The sequence below is a fragment of the Octopus sinensis genome, linkage group LG5, assembly GCF_006345805.1.
Source record: "Octopus sinensis linkage group LG5, ASM634580v1, whole genome shotgun sequence".
In the NCBI taxonomy this organism is placed as follows: domain Eukaryota; kingdom Metazoa; phylum Mollusca; class Cephalopoda; order Octopoda; family Octopodidae; genus Octopus; species Octopus sinensis.
In genome coordinates, this window is record NC_043001.1 from 87,812,299 (window position 1) to 87,830,610 (window position 18,312).

At 39.4% G+C, this 18,312-nt stretch overlaps 1 protein-coding gene across 1 annotated transcript; it reads left to right on the forward strand.

The window, feature by feature from the left end:
• Positions 1-4,907: 4,907 nt before the first annotated feature.
• LOC115212211 (serine/arginine repetitive matrix protein 2-like) lies at positions 4,908-8,889 on the forward strand. Its single transcript, XM_036503139.1, has 3 exons — positions 4,908-5,275; positions 5,699-8,706; positions 8,861-8,889. Exons 1-3 carry the CDS (start codon positions 4,908-4,910, stop codon positions 8,887-8,889), a joined length of 3,405 nt encoding a protein of 1,134 aa, XP_036359032.1.
• Positions 8,890-18,312: the final 9,423 nt, after the last annotated feature.

An 18,312-nucleotide genomic window follows, 5' to 3' on the forward strand; every position in this document is an offset into this window, starting at 1 on the left:
CAAAGACTTGATCATGGTTTTGTTTCTATTCAGGTCCATCGGACGGCCTTAGTTCCTTCGTGTTTTAGCACACGTGTATTAGCTCTGACAACGCACCCTTCGTGTTTCGCCTCAAAGAAATGGTCAAGTGCGATTCTTACCGCTAACATGTCGGTTGCAATAACATTTCTAATTGCCTCTTCTCGTTTGTTAACTAGTTCTCCCTCTAATCTAATTCTTTCTATTCGTAAATCTTTGCTAAACGCTATCGATTCAACTCTAATCGCTCTCTTCAGAGCGATCCACCACCGGTTGTTGACGATTGTCCCCATCAACTACCGCTTAACTAGTTCGGTAATCCGGTCCCTGTTATCTTTGCAAGCCGGTAAGGAAGCATTCAACTTCCAGTAACCGGGTCTCTGTCTATGGGCCCTATCTGTATCAATTATGCATATTACAAATTTGTGATTCGTGTAGCCGACCAATTTACATAATGGAAAACCTATGTTATCCCTGTCCTCTGACCTAACAAAGACTCTATCTAAATACTTTCTGGCACATCAGGGAAATCCAGTCAGTACCTGTCAGGAAGCTAGAAAGTCCTGAGCAGGTTTTCGTGGGTTTTACACCTTCTTTTCCCATGTACTAAGCCCACACAGTCCTTCCGTGCGTCCAATATACTATTCCAGTCACCCACTAGTACTAAAGTGTGAGACGTTCCAAGAATGTTTTCAGACGCCTGAAGAAATCTGGCCTTCCAGCTCCTGTTGGGGCATAAACCTCCACCAGTCTGAAAGTGCCATTCACGCTGCCATTCACGTCCAGGAATGCCCAACCATCCGGGTCCAGGAAGACAGCCGTACTTGGCTATCTAATGATTTCTGGAGTAGTACTGCTACACTGCCACACGCTCCCGATAGACCACAAGATGAGGATACCTCGTAGTCCTCGAAGATAGATGCTGAAGCATGTTTCTGGAGATCCTTGTTTCACTAATGGTAGCTATGTCTAAATCTAGCGACCGGAGATCATTGAGTAAGTGACCTTGCTTCCAAGCTGAACGCAGTCGAGGATCTGGTCAGGTTACGCCGCTGACCTCGTGTCGCGTCGCCGCCGGCGCGGCGGACGGGCTAGTCGTCGCTTCCCGATCCGCCATAGGCGACGCGGCGTCACCGAAAGAGAGCGGTGCCGTCTGAACCCAGGCCACGCACATTCGCACACCCCATTCCAGGCACGGTCATGTTTGTCGGAGAAATAAAAAGAAGAGGTTACTCACCTTGATTTTCGATTTTCAGCAGATCCGGGCCTCTCTCCTCGCGAAAATTTGTTAATAGCCTTTTATCAACTGATTTAAAAAAAAAATCCCTGCAGTACATGAGAATTTTTTTCATATAGTTTTAAAAACGTCTGACGATGTTTTAATTAAAAGTCTGTACTTAGGGGTTTTGAAGATGAAATCCTCAAGTTCCTTTCCCTCTGCCTTTATTTTGTTTTTGCTTTCACTTACAAAATCCATCAATTCATTGTTGAACTTGTTCACAACAGTGAAATTGATGGATACATTTCGTCTACAGTTTGATGAATATTGTTTTTGAAGTTATGTAATTGGGTGGTTCTGTGTTTTTGTGATTTCATGCTGTTGTTGATAATGTTACTGTTTTTGAAGTTGTTGGTCTTGTTCTTGTTTTTGTTGGAGGTGTGGTTTCTGTATATTTTTTGAGGTCTTGGAGTAGGGCTATGTACTCTCCTCCGAGGAAGAACTATTAAAGCTTATTGATGATATGGACAAGGAATTGGAAGGAAGAAAGAGGAAGTTTGCGGACATCGCCCGGATGACAATGTGGAGATAAATATAGGAAAATACAAAAAACTATCGGGACTGTTACAACGCACAAGTAACCCCCACCCGCAGGAAACAACAAAAATAATAAAAAGTAGAACGGTGATATACAAGACCTACTCGGTCAAAAAAGGTAAAATTGACCACATGGCAACGGAGCAAGTAGAGAAGGTGCTGAGGCCAGTCTGGCAAGAAATAACATACCTTGCCAGAGGGGCGAAATTTGGAGAAGTAGAAGTAAGATATAAAAATGAAAATACTGCAAAAAACAAAAAAAAAACATGCGGCAACACCGCTAAGGGACGACGAATTAGTACTTCTATCCACGTATCTGGGACAGAGAGCGTCTCGGGTAAGGGTAGAAGGAATTCCATCGGAGATAGACGTGGCCTGGATAGCGGCCGCTGTCTTGGCGGAAACCGAGGTCAAAATAACGGTGCTCCAGGCCATGAAAACGAAAAGCATAAATTGGAAAGGACAAATTTTAAACATGATAATTCAAGGATCAAATGAGGCAATTGAAGAAATGGTGGAAACGGTAACGGTAAACGATACCGTAATGAATGTAAGGGTGGAGGGTAGAATTCCTCGCTGTTTCTAGTGTGGCCAAAAGGGCTACATAAGGGCTACATAAGAGCGAAATGCTCTCCACCGGATAAAAGAGTGGAAGAATTACAGGAGGAGGACAATAGGGAAAAAACGCAAGAGAGGCCCCAGGAAGGACCAGAGGCGGAAGAATAGCAAAAAATGGGAAAAAGAAAGAGAAGGAAGAGGAAGAAAAGTCCGGTACACAAGGAACTTCACCCAATAACTACTCAAGGTCCACCCATATCCTCTTTGTCTCACCCTCGCCCTGCAGACACTAAGCCTTCCTATTCCCGTCCATCACAAAAACAAAAGACACACACACACACAATGAATCACAAATATCCTCTCCCTGTTTTGCATGTTTAATAGAGGATGATGATCTATTTGTAAAGGTAATCAAATGGGAGAACACGGTTTTTGTTCATGTAGTGGATGAGGACGAAAATAACGAGATGGTGATATTATTAACAGAACGGCAAAAAGTAGAAATAGAGAGGCACAACGGGGATTGTGAACTGTGGAAGGTTGACTTGGACAAAGAAAGGCTTCCACGGAATATAGATTTCATAGAACTGAAAAAGAAGTTTTTCATAGACATAAATGGGGAAGCCAATCACAACCTTCAACAAATTCACAAATTCAAAACAACATTCAACAACTCGGCAACTCAACAATACAGCAATTCAACAATTCCGCAATTCAACAAAGCAATAAATAACTCACACAAACTTCAGCAGTCGACTCTGAACTCTGAAATCACTCGGATCGTTACTATTTATACTTTACTCAGACCAGTCCATCTCTCGCAAAGGGGTGTCTTATCTTTCGTCACAACAGGTTATCATACCAGAAGCTTATATTTTGTCCACATTCTTCTCGTGGTTTGTCTAATCGTTGACGCGATCTAATTTAAAGGCTTACTAGCATATAACTGATGTTCGTGATCTTCCAGTTACCTCAACCTTTACAATTTTAAATCTAACGTGTGGTTTTTACCTAGACACATTAGGTGAGTGGTTCCCATACATTCTCAGGTTGCAATCCCTTTTGCAGGCAGGCCGCATTCCTAGCGTCCTGCCCCACCCCCTACTCACCACCACTTTCTGCATCAAATTCAAAACAACTGTATTTCACAAATATCACTTAACCTAATTAATCCATTATTTTTTTTATATACACTACTCCCCTTTAGCTAAACCATTATCGCTCCACTTTTTTTCAACGCTCTCTTGACTTTTCTACTGCCCACAAGGGGGCAGCACCGCCCACTTTTGGAACCAATGCGTTAGATGAACTTTCGTTTCAAGCTTATTTATTTTTATGGGGTTGCAGATAATTTAACATTAAGGAAAAGGCTCAAGTTTATAGTTATCTTTCATTTGCTTTTCTTATCCTTCCTATAGTTAAGCAAATTTTATGCACTACAAATTTTATTCTCCCTTCAGACTTTTATTGCCTGTGCTTGCTTAAGAGTGGCTAAAGGTATGCAACTGTATATTCATTGATGATTCTATCTTATATATATATAGTTTCTCATTCATGGCTACATAGACACACCCGCTAACACACACACACACACACACACACACACACACACACACACACACACACACACACACACACAAGGTTTTCTTTCAGTGGTTGACCGTTACTTTAAGTGGGTAAGGCACACAACCTGAAAACCATACACTGCCCGAACCTGTTCCCTATTCTCTAAGCAAAACTGCAAAATCGGTCCTTTAGTCCATTCAATCCAGGGCATTGTTGGGGTGAAGAACAGATCTGGAAGGCTTTAGAGAGCTCCTGAGAGAGCAAAAAAAAGAAAAGGCAGTTAAGAGGAAAATTACTAAATATGAATGTGTAACTGGAAGTGAGGCTGTAAATTCTACGGATATGCTGCCACATTGTGTAAGAACAGTATTGAAAATCCTAGGATATGAACGTAGAGTTTCAAGAAATAAACTAATGATTTTAAAAGACCAAATAAGACAAATTGCTTCAACTGGGCTGTATGAAAGAAAACAAATGTTACTTATCTATAATATGGTCTGATAACAGCAACTCCTGTCAGATTTTGCAATTCTATGTAGATATATTTTGTGGTTCGTCTTTCGGTGGTGGAATCGATCAGATATAATTATGATTTTTAACATAACCACAAAACTGTAACTTTATGATGAAGAAATAGTTGATTAAAATCTATTCAATTAATGCTTATTTTACCAATCTCAAGATGTTTGAACACAGAACGGAAATATAGGTATCCGAAAACAGTTAGTCCTTTTTTTTTATTGCTTCACTGATTGTGACATTAGCAGTTGTTATGTATTTAACTTAATATTCATATTTAATAGTAACAGTAAAATGATAGCGATGATACTACTACAGTACGATGCTGAAATGATTCAAATTCACTGGTGACGTCATAGTTGAAAGTAAATCATTATTAAACTATTTAGTTTCAGTTCTCTGCATTGAGAATCAATTTGAGGTGATCAGAATGAATACCATAGAGAAAGACAGTATTTCGAGTTATGAACACCTCTACTCCCAAACTGAAGAAACGGCTGACCATTCACAATACCCAGATGATCTAAATGAGGAATTATGCATAACTACAGGACTGAATAAATGCGAAGCTATTATAGAAGATACTATTGGACATGTTGATTCTCTAGACAACGTTGGTGAAAATTCTAATGCGAATGATAATGACGATATGATGAAAAGGATTGAAATAGATGTTAGGGTAAGTCAAAACAATGACCAGTTAAACGATTATGGTGAAAATTGCTCAGCAAAACATAACTATTCTAAAGACGTGAAAACTGAGCGATGTGTATGGGAAGTAGCAGACGATAAAAACGTGTATGTAAACAACAGATTGGAATGTGAGACACTGAATGGAGGAAAGGATGTCAGCCCTGACAAACATCCATTTAAATTGAACAAGGGAAGCGCAGAATTAGATAAGTTTTTACCAGAGGAAGACAAAGAAAATTTTGCAACGAACAAAGAATGCATAATCAAAGGAGGAAAAATATATTTGATATCAAGAATAAACTCACATGGCATTAATACAGCCACGGAAATGATTCAAAATAGTATAACAAATTTAACTTACACGTTGTTTTATATTTCTAAATATTCAAGGAAGAAAAAATCGGAAAATAATGATGAAATTTCGTCAATTAGAAAACCATTCGAGGAATGCCAAAATTTCGCAACACAAGAACCTAACCTCAGTATACAAAAATCATACCCTCTCTGTATTTCGTCACGTCGATACAGAACTTCGTTTGCGGATATGTCATATAGCAACACATCGGTAAGAAAATCAATCAACTCATCTAGAAAAAATTCTAAAAGCAAAATTTCAGCGCTTTTGAGATGTCGGACATTTTCATATTCACGTAATAATAATAATTCAGCAGAACCACATTCGAGGCCACCCAGTCCAATATCACGGCGATTTCGTCGGTTACGAGATTCACTGGAACTTGCTGCTAGATCACGTGAGATACCAATTGCACATTTACCTCGCTCTTCTACACATGTACCATATAGTCGGTTACGAGATTCACTGGAACTTGCTGCTAGATCACGTGGGATACCAGTTGCACTTTTACCTTCTTCTACTACACATGTACCATATAGTCGGTTACGAGATTCACTAGAACTTGCTAGATCGCGTGGGGTACCAACTGAACTTTCACCTCATTCTACAGCACATATACCATATAGTCGGTTACGAGATTCACTGGAACTTGCTGCTAGATCACGTGGGATACCGGTTGCACTTTTACCTCCTTCTACAACACATGTACCATATAGTCGGTTACGAGATTCACTAGAACTTGCTAGATCACGTGGGGTACCAACTGGACTTTCAACTCATTCTACAGCACATATACCATATGGTCGGTTACGAGATTCACTGGAACTTGCTGCTAGATCACGTGGGATACCGGTTGCACTTTTACCTCCTTCTACAACACATGTACCATATAGTCGGTTACGAGATTCACTAGAACTTGCTAGATCACGTGGGGTACCAACTGGACTTTCAACTCATTCTACAGCACATATACCATATGGTCGGTTACGAGATTCACTGGAACTTGCTAGATCAAGTCAACTACGTGAGCCACGATATGCACCAGAATATCAAGTCATTGAAAACTCACCACACTCATATCGAGGTTCACTGGAACCTGTCAATATAGATATATCAAATAGATCATTATATGCATCACCACGTTCTTCCATGTCTCCGTATAGGTCACAACATTCACTGTCACGCTCGAGCATATCAATGCCATCGCTTCGTTGTCGTTGTAGATCGATCTCTGAACAAAGCATGCCGTCACAATATTGGTTACCAAGGCCACTTCGTAGAAGTTCAGTGCCAGCAGGCCTTTTGTGGCCTGCTACAAGCTCACCGGAACAATATAGGGTACGTGACTTACAAACAACAGATATAGTTGTTCCTCAAGAATTTGAAAAACAAGTATCTCCTTTCGTAACATGGGATCCTGATACGTCGAGATGGAGTCGTGATTTTGAAGACAGTTTGGCAGAATTTTGGGATAAATCAAAGCGTATCGATGTTGTGGGTCGTGGTACCTCTACAAGACCAGCATCCATATTACGAGAGAAATCAAGAGGGGCCGACAGAGTTCACTGGCGTAGTTCTTTGGCGCCAGAAGCATCATTTCGTTTTCGTCGCCTTTCGAGCCCTAGACAAAGCACACCGTCTCCACATAGGTCTCCACGATTACGTAGCAGCAGTCCATTGGCGCCAAGAACATCATTTCGTCTTCGTCGTAGTTCGAGCCCTAGACAAAGCACACCGTCTCCACATAGGTCTCCACGATTACGTAGCAGCAGTCCATTGGCGCCAAGAACATCATTTCGTCTTCGTCGTAGTTCGAGCCCTAGACGAAGCACACCGTCTCCATATAGGTCGCCAAGATTACGTAGCAGCAGTCCATTGGCGCCAAGAACATCATTTCGTCTTCGTCGTAGTTCGAGCCCTAGACGAAGCACACCGTCTCCATATAGGTCGCCAAGATTACGTAGCAGCAGTCCATTGGCGCCAAGAACATCATTTCGTCTTCGTCATAGTTCGAGCTCTATACGAAGGGCACCATCACAGTATCGGTTACCAAGTACACGTCGTAGCAGTTCAATGCCAGCATGCCATTTGTGGCATACTACAAGCTCACCGGATAAATATAGGGTACGTGACTTACAAACATCAGATGTAGTTGTTCCTCAAGAACTTGAACAATTATCTCCTATCAGAGCACCGTCACAGGACCCTTTGTGGTCTAACGCAAGCACACCCGAGCATTATAGGGTACGTGACTTTCAAACAACAAATATAATTGTTGATCCTCAAGAATTTGAAAAACAAGTAGGTCCTTTCGTAACATGGGACCCTGACACTTCGAGATTGAGTCGTGATTTTGAAGACAGTTTGGAAGAATTTTGGGAAAATTCTTACAGAGAAGATTCTAGGCATAAATCACCATTAGTGAAATATTCCAGCAGCAATTCATTGGGGCCAGAAACATCGTTCGATCTAAGTTACATTTTGAGCCCTGGGCGAAGCACATCGTCATCATCCAGGTCACGAACTTTAGATAGCAGCAGTCCATTGGGGCCAGAAACATCATTTCGTCTTCGTCGTAGTTCGAGCTCTGGACGAAGCATACCGTCACAATATCAGTTGCCAAGTCCACGTCGCAGCAGTTCGAACTCCGGACGAAGGATACCATCGCAGTATCGGTTATCAAGGCCACTTCGCAGCAGTTCAGTGCCAGCGGGCCCTTTGTGGTCTGACGCAAGCACGCCCGAGCAATATAGGGTACGTGACTTTCAAACAACAAATATAAGAATTGATCCTCAAGAATTTGAACAAGTATCTCCTTTCGTAACATGGGACCCTGACACGTCGAGATGGAGTCGTGATTTTGAAGACAGTTTGGCAGAATTATGGAATAAACCAATGCGTATCAATGTTGTGGGTCGTGGTACCTCTACAAAATCAGCAGCCATATTACCAGAGAAATCAAAAGGTGCCGACGGAGTAAGTCGTGGTACTTATACAAGGCCAGCGTCCATATTACGTGAGGAATCAATAGTTACTGATGGAGCACGTCGTGGTACTTATACGGTGCCAACGTCCATGTTACATCGTGGTACCTATACGAAACCAGCGTCCATATTGAGGGATGAATCAAACCGTAGTAGTTCTAGCTATGATAGTAGTGCTTCGGCGGAATATAAGTCACGTAAGTTACGTGGCTTTCAAACAACAAATATAATAATTGATCCTCAAGAATTTGAAAAACAGGTATCTCCTTTCGTAACATGGGACCCTGACACTTCGAGATGGAGTCGTGATTTTGGAGATAGTTTGGAAGAATTTTGGGCAAATCCTTACAGAAAAGATTCTAGACATAAATCACCATTAGTGAAATATTCCAGCAGCAGTTCATTGGGGCCAGAAACATCGTTTGATCTTCGTCGCATTTCGAGCCCTTGGCGAAGCGCATCGTCATCATCCAGGTCACGAACTTTGGATAGCAGTTCATTGGGGCCAGACACATCGTTCGATCTTCGTCGCATTCCAAGCCCTTGGCGAAACATATTGTCATCATCCAGGTCACGAACATTAGATAGTAGCACTTTATCGGAGCCAGAAACATCGTTCGATCTTCGTCGCATTTCGAGCCCTGGGCAAAGCACATTGTCATCATCCAGGTCACGAACTTTAGGGGAAGATACTGAGAGCTCAGGTTCAGAGAGTTATTCTTCAAGTGCGTCATGTAGTTCATGTTATACCGATGAGCCAGATTCTATGTTAGCAGACGAAATACACTTTCAATCCTTAAACAGGGCTTGGCATCGTCCAAACTTGAGGAGATTCTTGAATTAGACCTCAAATGCCAAACGTTGAATAAATGTCTATTTGAATTCGACGAAAAATTTTAAGAAAATAAAACTGGAAAAAGTTATATTGTATTTTAATACGAGAAAAATCAAATGCTTCTGAAATTTTCTGCATATCATAATAACCATAATTTAGTTGGTAGGTTGAATTCTCCAGTCACGCATTGCAGCATTTAGAAAAAGAGGAGGAGAGAATAAAAAAATGAGAGAGAGAAGAGAAAAGGAGATTGAGAGAGAGAAAGAGAGAATGTGTGTGTGTGTTTGTGTTAACATAGGAGGTGCGGGATGCGTCCATTTACTAGGCTTAGTAGTTACAGTCAATGAGTAAAGGAACACTATACACACATATGGGGAGAGGGGTAGAGGGAGAGGTGTGTGAAATGTATAATTTTTTTTAACCAAGTTTTTTTCTCCGTTACTTAGCCCGTCTGTAACGTTTTCACGTGATTAGTTGAAGAGAACGGCGAAGAGAGAAGGAACAAGGAGAGAGAACAAGTAAGTATGACGTCGAGTGAGAGAGAAAGCGGGAGAGTGCTGTGTATTAAGTCTATAAAATTGTTATAAAGTATATACAGTGTATATATAACGTGCATTAAGTAATCATTGTATTCCAGTTTCCTTCATTTTTTAATAATTAGCAGATGAGCGACTATTTTTTAGTACAGACACAGCACAGACTACACTTTCAGGCTTTGGGATAACGTTTTCAGAAATAACCCAATAAGTTTACCATTAATTCCATAAAATATTCACGGATCTCGCTAGTTATTATTGTATACATGACATATTTCTTGATGTTACCGTTTGTAGCAAAAGTATATTACCAAAGTTACCTGTTATATGACAAGTATCAAGCCTGTTTGAAATATTAATTGGCTGAACACATTGGCTCTGCAATCGAAATTTTACAGTGATTAAAAGGATAATTTTGTTACCAATGCTCCTGGAGGAATCAATCTGCTAAATGTTGGTCTAGGTAATATTGCGACAAAGTAGCGAGTTGTCAGAATCGTTACCGCACTGGGCAAAATGTTTAATGGCATTTCGTCTGTCTTTCTTTAATCCTTTCGGGCAGAGAAAATTAGTACAAATCGAGCACTGAGGTCGATGTAGACGACTTACCTACTCTGCCGAAATTGCTGGCCTCGTGCTAAATTTTGAAACCATTTATTGTTACAGTTCGCTACATTTTTAGTGTGTGCTTTAACTTCAAAACCTTGGTACAGTATTCACAGTAGCTCAATAACTATGGATGAAATGAAGAGAATGGTGTTTGACAGAAAGTAAAATAAAAGTAAATGTACCACCAGACAATATTCTTACTCACAATTAACTGTCATCTCTATATTTTAAAGTTTATATTAGACCGTAACTTAAACTCAATTCTACAGCGAAGACAAACTTGTAGTCTGACGTTCTAGGAACGACCAAACGGGGTAATAGTTAGTGGGGAGTGTGGGGTGGTGGATACAATGTGGATGACAAGAGACGGTGAGACGGGTGAGTCACTATTAGGAGATGAGAGAGAAGAGATTACACATGAAGATCAGGTGCATAATATGTTGCTAGGCGACTTCGTGCCAATTAGTTGAGATGGTATCTATTCAGGGCGGCGAGCTGGCAGAATCGTTAGCACGCCGGGCGAAATGCATAGCCGAATTTCGTCTGCCGTTACGTTCTGAGTTCAAATTCCGCCGAGGTCGACTTTGCCTTTCATCCTTTCGGGGTCGATAAATTAAGTACCAGTTACGCACTGGGGTCGATATAATCGACTTAATCCGTTTGTCTGTCCTTGTTTGTCCCCTCTGTGTTTAACCCCTCGTGGGTAGTAAAGAAATAGGTATCTATTCAGATTCGGCTGAGAATGTCTGTGTATAGCAACAGAATTTATAGCTCTCATCTTATCTCGACAGCTGACGGGATCGAAGTGTTCTTCGGCTCTGAATTGGAAGGACATTTATCATGCAGTATTTGGTATGTTAAGTTATGCATTTACCGGGAGGGTTCCTCAGTGAGAGTGAAACTCAGCATTTCTCGCGATTTAGGAGTATTCTAGTATCATGTTGTTTGTGTGTTTAAAAAGGGTTGCCATGATGTTTTCACGATATATTTAATAGTTGCGTCTTTGTACTGAGAAAGGTGACAAGATTAGCGTGGCCACATTGAAAATTGCCTCCAAGGTTCCTGTTTATTGTGTCAAAGCATGTTTGTCGCAAGGGGTCTTGGTTGCTTGGGCGCAAAAGATTAGTAAGTAATAAAAGCTGGTAAGATCTACACAGGAATAGGTGTTCTTCGAGGTGATGACAAAAAGGTCATTGGTATATAAGAGGAAAATTTTGTGGGACCAAACCGTATGATGGAGCACACCTTACTTAATTGCGCCCTAGTCAGAATAAGCGTGTCAACACTCGTTCCGATGACTTGATCTTACCTGAAGCCATTGATTCAAGATATGGATTGTACCCGTAAGAGGGAATTATGGCCCGGAGATTTGCATACCAGACACGGTCGACAGCTTTACAGATGATGTAGATCTGCCTCAACAAATGTCATATTGGTAGTTATTGTGGGCTCGATCAGGAGTAGCGATATTCCCATAGAATGAAAGAGAAAGAGAGAAAATATGTATGCATGTATGTTTGCATGTATGTATGTATGTATGTATGTATGTATGTATGTATGTATGTATGTATGTATGTATGTATGTATGTATGTATAATTTTAAATTCTTTCTCTATGTCTGCGGTGGCCGAACTTGAATTTCACGCAAAATCTCTAACATAAATTCGAAGCTAAACACTATTCTTATTCTGTACTCATTTTAACCTAAGCTCTGCAGTAAACTCGTTTGAACCTTGAACCCTGTTCTGTTACTACTAAAATGGACTATCTTCTCTAAAATAATCAGTTGTAAGGTCTGTCCGGGAATGTCGTAGAAATGGCTAACTTTTCGTGACTAAACCATGAAAAAGAATACTGCTTGATAGATACAACGTAAATGAATATCCTGCCAGAATAATATGGACAGGCTGTATGTAGTTAGCAGAGGAACCTGATGTATTAAAGAGTAAAATCAAACGAAATCCATATATGATATCCTTTCATACCAGCCAGTATTAGACGATGGACAAGAACGATACTAGTAAATGCCATGAGTAGAGAGGTTACACACCGTTGTAAATTATTCTGGCAACATGGAAGTCATCGTTTGCCATATATTTCGAGCAGCACAAATATATTTCGACATTATCACTCTCACCAACAGTTCCAGATAGTATTGATATTACCAGAAAATACCCTGCTTCTTTTGTCCTTCAACTTACTTTTCTCTTTCTACATTTTCCTGTCATTTTTAATGTCTCTACATGAAACGAAGGACGATTGCAATTACTTCAACTAACTCAGTGATTATTCGTTGAATGACTCGTCAAGTATCTGAGGATCGTTGTCAGTGTTGGTGTTTTTCCCACATGCATTTGCCATTTCCAAATGATTCATTCTCTGCTTATTCTACAGTCTACCAGTCACTACCTCGCCATTCTTCCTAAGCTCAATGTCAGTCAGCGATCTAACTACAAGCACACCATATCCCACTTGAGGCAATTTTCTTTCAGGTCACTTTCCCAAAGCACCGTCAACTCAACAACATGAAAGTTAATTTTCCGCAAACAAAATGAATATAAAGGTAGATAAAACTGATCTGTTAGTTGGCTGTAAGGAAAAATAAGGGCTAGAACATTTTGAACATAGTCCTTCATCGAAGGATCTTTTAATCTCCGACAGAGAGTCATGTCCAAAATATCAGACATCTAACACTCATGACACGCTAACTTTTTCCACTACGTGAAGTGATTGCCTTTACTACTTGTTGATAAAGATTATCGCTAGTTTTGTCGAATTTTGCGGCTTCACTTGAATAAAGGCGATATATGTTATGTATATATATATATATATATATATATATATATATATATATATATATATATATATATATATATATAACTATTATATAAGCGTGCATGATATCATCCGTATTGTACCTGTAGTTCCGACTTTCATTGGTCCTGCAAATTGACATTAGCAATGACTCTCTCTGCTCCTTGTAGACATAAAATGGTTTAAAAAGCGATATTTTTATATCAACCAAAAATTACAATTTTTTTCATTTATTATAAGATAGCTTGCGACGTAACTATACTTAAACATACTCGTCTTTTGCTAAATATGCTTTGAACGAGAAACGTGTTTCCTTTGTAAAGACGTTTAAAACGAATGACGCAAGTAGCTTGTACTTTTTTGCATATGTTCGTTGACCTGTGCAAGAATATTTGTAGGCATATATGCATACATACTTGCATATTTACTTACACACATGAGGTCAGGCAACAAAAGCTACGTTATGCAGTTAAATATTTTTTAAAGAATCCTCATCAATAATGAGAGTGTCACTACTCCAATCATTGTCACTCGCACACTGTATTATTTAGAGAATGAAAAAAAAGGTCATTGACCATGTTGTCTAACTGAGAGAAATATGGCAGTTTTTGGCAGTAATCCTGATACCAAGCACCTTTCCTCACTCTACACATCACCAAGATTACGACTTCTTCAAACTCATGGGCTTCGGGAAAACTTGTAACGATCAAGCATACCGAGACCCTGTTTAGTAGTAATTGGTTGCAGATATACGTTTTAAGGAATGGTACTTGTCCTTTGTACAATGAGCAAAACAGAAACTGTTTCAAACTAATTATAAAACCAAATGGCGAAGTATTAATAAACCATCGACGTTTTGCAGATATGTACCTAACCTATTCGAACTTTCAGGGATAGCTTCCACTCAGAGTAATTCCTAGAGAAATCAGCTACTCTGTTCTGTATGGGGCTTCGGTTCCTATCCAAGCTCCATGTAATTTAACTGGACCTTAATCAAGCTAGAAAAGCAGGCCAACACAAACTTTTTTTTCCAGATACTAAGTTAAAAGCTCTCCCATACGACTTGGTTAATGAATTATTCTCTTATCATTTCGTAATCCTCCAGCGTAGCACGAAATATAAACTTACTTGCGATTCTTGAATTATTTGCTAGGAACCATGTACTGGTAGTTATCAATATTGTATTGTTCTGACACCCCCATAACTTCAAAGTTTATCTAGAGACAGTCTTGACTGATATCTGTTCATGCTGTCGTTCACCAATTTCCCAGCATCAGTCGTGAAGACAAATTTTTCACCGTTGCTCCAACTGCCATTGTAGATTCTATAAAGGGCAAAACTTTGCAAAAATATTCATAAGATGCTAAAATGATAGATACTTCAAGAAACAGGTTTCAGCGACTGCTATGTATCCCAAAGTTCGGCACTAAATAACATAATATAGTAGGGTGTGATTTGAGATTCAATTGTTATTTGTAGCGCGAAGTCTCCCCCATTGGCTTGTCTTTCAGTGGTAAAATCGAGTAGAGATTTTTCACATAGCTACTACAAAAGTGCAACTTTATAAAGAACGAGTTGATTAAAATCTTCTTCGGTATTTGAATGCTGCTTATTTTACCAGCCCCAGAAGAATTAGAACCCAGAACGGAAATATATGTAACTAAAAACTGCTAAGCATTTTGTTTATTGTTTCACTGATTGTGCTATTAAGCGCTATTGACCCATGACCTGGTGGTTAAAGTGTTGCACTCACAATTTCGAGATCGTGGTTTCAGTTCCTCGACTGGGTGGTGCGTTGTGTTCTTGAGCAAAACATATAATCTCACGTCGCTCTGCAATTACTTCGCCACCTGATGTGTGGTATACTGTATACCTGTTCAGGCAATATTGATTTGATGGAGAGAATGAGCTGATGAACCGCACATACAATTGATCACTATAAACAAATCATACGTCATCTTCGACGGAGGAGTCCATTATACGTATAACACTACTACTACTACTACTACTACTACTACTGCATGATGCCGAAATGATTGTCGCATTTATTGATGACGTCACAGTTGAAAGTAAAACAATAAATCATTTAGTATAATTTCTGTCCATTGAGAATCAATGTGAGGTGACCAGCATGAATACCACAGAGAATGATAGTTTTTCGAGTTATCAACACCTCTGCTCCCAACCTGATCAAATGGCTGACCATAATCAATATCAAGACAATCTAAATGAAGAATCAGACCAAACTACAGGAGATAATAATGATATGTATTCTGAAGACGACAGTCGTGAAATAACTGATGAAGATGACATTGGTGATGAGAAGGAAAGTCAAAACAACGACCAGTTAGACGAAGATTTCTCATCAGAAGATGACTATCCAAAAGACGAGAAGGCTGAGATCTGTGTGTGTGAAGTAGCAGACGATGAGAACGGAGGTGAAAATAACATATTGGAAAGTAAGACACACAATGAAGACGTGAATGTCAGTCTGGATAACATTACAGTTAAATTAAAGAGTGGAACGGCAGAATTTGATAAATCTGTACCAAACGAAGACGAGGGTAATTATGACACGCGTATGAAATATGCAATCGAAGGAGGGAAAATAAATACGATGTCAGACACTTACCCACACAATGTGAATAGTGATCTGGATAGATATCAAGACGGTGAATCATTTGTAATATATCGAATGTTTTATATTCCTAAATTTCCAAGGAAGCGGGAACCAGAATATGAGGTTGAAAACATCCCGTATACTGGTGTCTATGAACTTGAAAGACCGTACAGTCCGAGAGGTTTATTAGAACGTCGTACCCGCTCAATATCAGCGTCAGGACGTCGTATAAAGCTACCACGGGAACGTCATACCCATTCCATCCTGTTACCTGAACATCATTTATATAAACGTCAAACCAGGTTAACCAAACCACTGAAATATCGCACTGCTTCAGTACCACGATATAGCTCTGGAGATACACCGAGACCCAGTCCTTTTACCATACGGTCCCCTAAAAACCGTGTTTTTGTTGAGGGTGAATCACGTGTAAAACTTGCACCTTATATACAGCCTCCTGATCTCCAAGAAGATGGTCATGTGTCTGGTATGTCCGTAACTGGGACGTCTTTTCCAGGTTTTGCAGTCGATCCTATATCCGTGCCAGAGGCTAAGTCGAAATATAAAGCTTTGTTTCGAAAGTGGGATCCAGTGTTTTATAATGTCGATCTTCCACCATTTAAACAAAAGATAACTGTTAGCGAAATGCCAGATATTAAACGACAAATCTTTCAATAAGAACCAAATTAAAATGAATAACGTATATTGTATGTAAATATCTTTTATCTTTTAATTCCGCCGAGGTCGACTTTACCTTCCATCCTTTCGGTGTCCATGAAACAAGTACCAGTTGAGCACTGGAGTCGATCTAATCGATTTATTCGTTTCCTCCAAATTGCAGGCCTTGAGCCGAAATTTGGGACCATTGTCTTTTAACTTTTACTCGTCTCAGTCATTAGACTGCGGCCATACTGGGGCAACGCATTGAAGAATATTTTTGTCGAACGAATCGACTCCAGTATTTATTTTTTAAAAGATGGTATTAATTCTATCGGTCTCTGTTATCGAATCGCTAATTTATGTGGACGTAAACACACCAAAGTCGGTTGCAAGGAACAAATATAAATTCACACACACACACACACCACACACACACACACACATACACACACACACACGCACGCACGCACATACACACACACACACACATACCTACCTACCTACCTACGGCACACAATCATGTCTCACCACACTTTACACACCATACCGCACACACTAGTACTGACCGCTTCGCAACACCCACACTGTCGTCCACATATCTACACGGCACACAATTTCTAGTTAACTAAACACTTTAAAACTTCGTATACTGGTAGTATGTGTCAAAATAAAACATTTTTTTCTCTTGGCTTTCTTGAGAAAATTGTAATTTGTTTGTTTAACATAGTTTAATTTTTCGAATTTTAACCAATCCTATGCTCTCTTTTGAGCTAAAATCATTTGCGGCGTCTAAAACTGAGACAACATCCTGTCACTAACCCTCAACCTAACCCTAACCCTAATTTTTGTTTCTTAATTGTTAAATTAATTTAATTGTTACGCGTGTAAAAAAAACAACGAAAGCAATGGAAAATAATTTAAACAATTAACAAACGAAATTATAGAATTATTTTGTTTGTTAATTGTTTAAATTATTTTCCATTGCTTTCGTTTTTTTACACACGTAACAATTAAATTAATTTAACAATTAATAAAAAAAAAATTTAGGGTTATGGTTAGGGGAAGGTTTAAGGTTAGTGACAGGATGTTGTCTCAGTTTTAGACGCAGCAAACGATTTTAGTTCAATGGAGGTAATCGATTGGTTAAAATTGCCGAAATGCTCGGATTTTCAGACGAAATATCTTACAAACTATAGAATTTTCTCAATAAAACCAAGAGAAAATGATGTTTTATAAACACATTCTACCAGTATACGAAGTTAAAAACTTTTTAGTTACCTAGAAATTATGTTACAAACTGCCGTTCAAAAGGAAAACATCCCTACCAAATCCACTAACAAAGCTTGAATCAATCCGAGCCGATGGTAGAAGACACTTGCCTAAGGTGTTACATAATGAGACTGAACGCGGAACCATGTGGTTGGGAAGCAGACTTCTTACCACACAGACGCCTGCGATTACAAAAATATAACAATAAATAAAAAGAGGAATTTTGTACATTTGAGCTAAGCTGCACAGGTTGGGTCTTTAATTACAAATTTACATTCAATTTGAACAATAATGAAAACGATAATTTTGTTACGTATAATCCAGTTATTTAACTTGAAAACGGAATCATATGTTGACTTAAAATTTAATCCATGACCTAAACATTTTATTTAATTCAGACCTTAAGTAGACTATTCACTCAACTGTAAATCAGGCATATTAACTCAATTAAAATCTTTAC

What these genes read in the sequence shown, in the direction of transcription:
- LOC115212211 (XM_036503139.1), top strand. Translation starts at nt 4,908, where the DNA reads ATGAATACCATAGAGAAAGACAGTATTTCGAGTTATGAACACCTCTAC. An exon ending in GTAGCAGACGATAAAAACGT is followed by an intron (nt 5,276 to 5,698) that starts GTATGTAAACAA and finishes ACGTCGATACAG; the next exon opens with AACTTCGTTTGCGGATATGT. An exon ending in TTCGGCGGAATATAAGTCAC is followed by an intron (nt 8,707 to 8,860) that starts GTAAGTTACGTG and finishes AAATCCTTACAG; the next exon opens with AAAAGATTCTAGACATAAAT.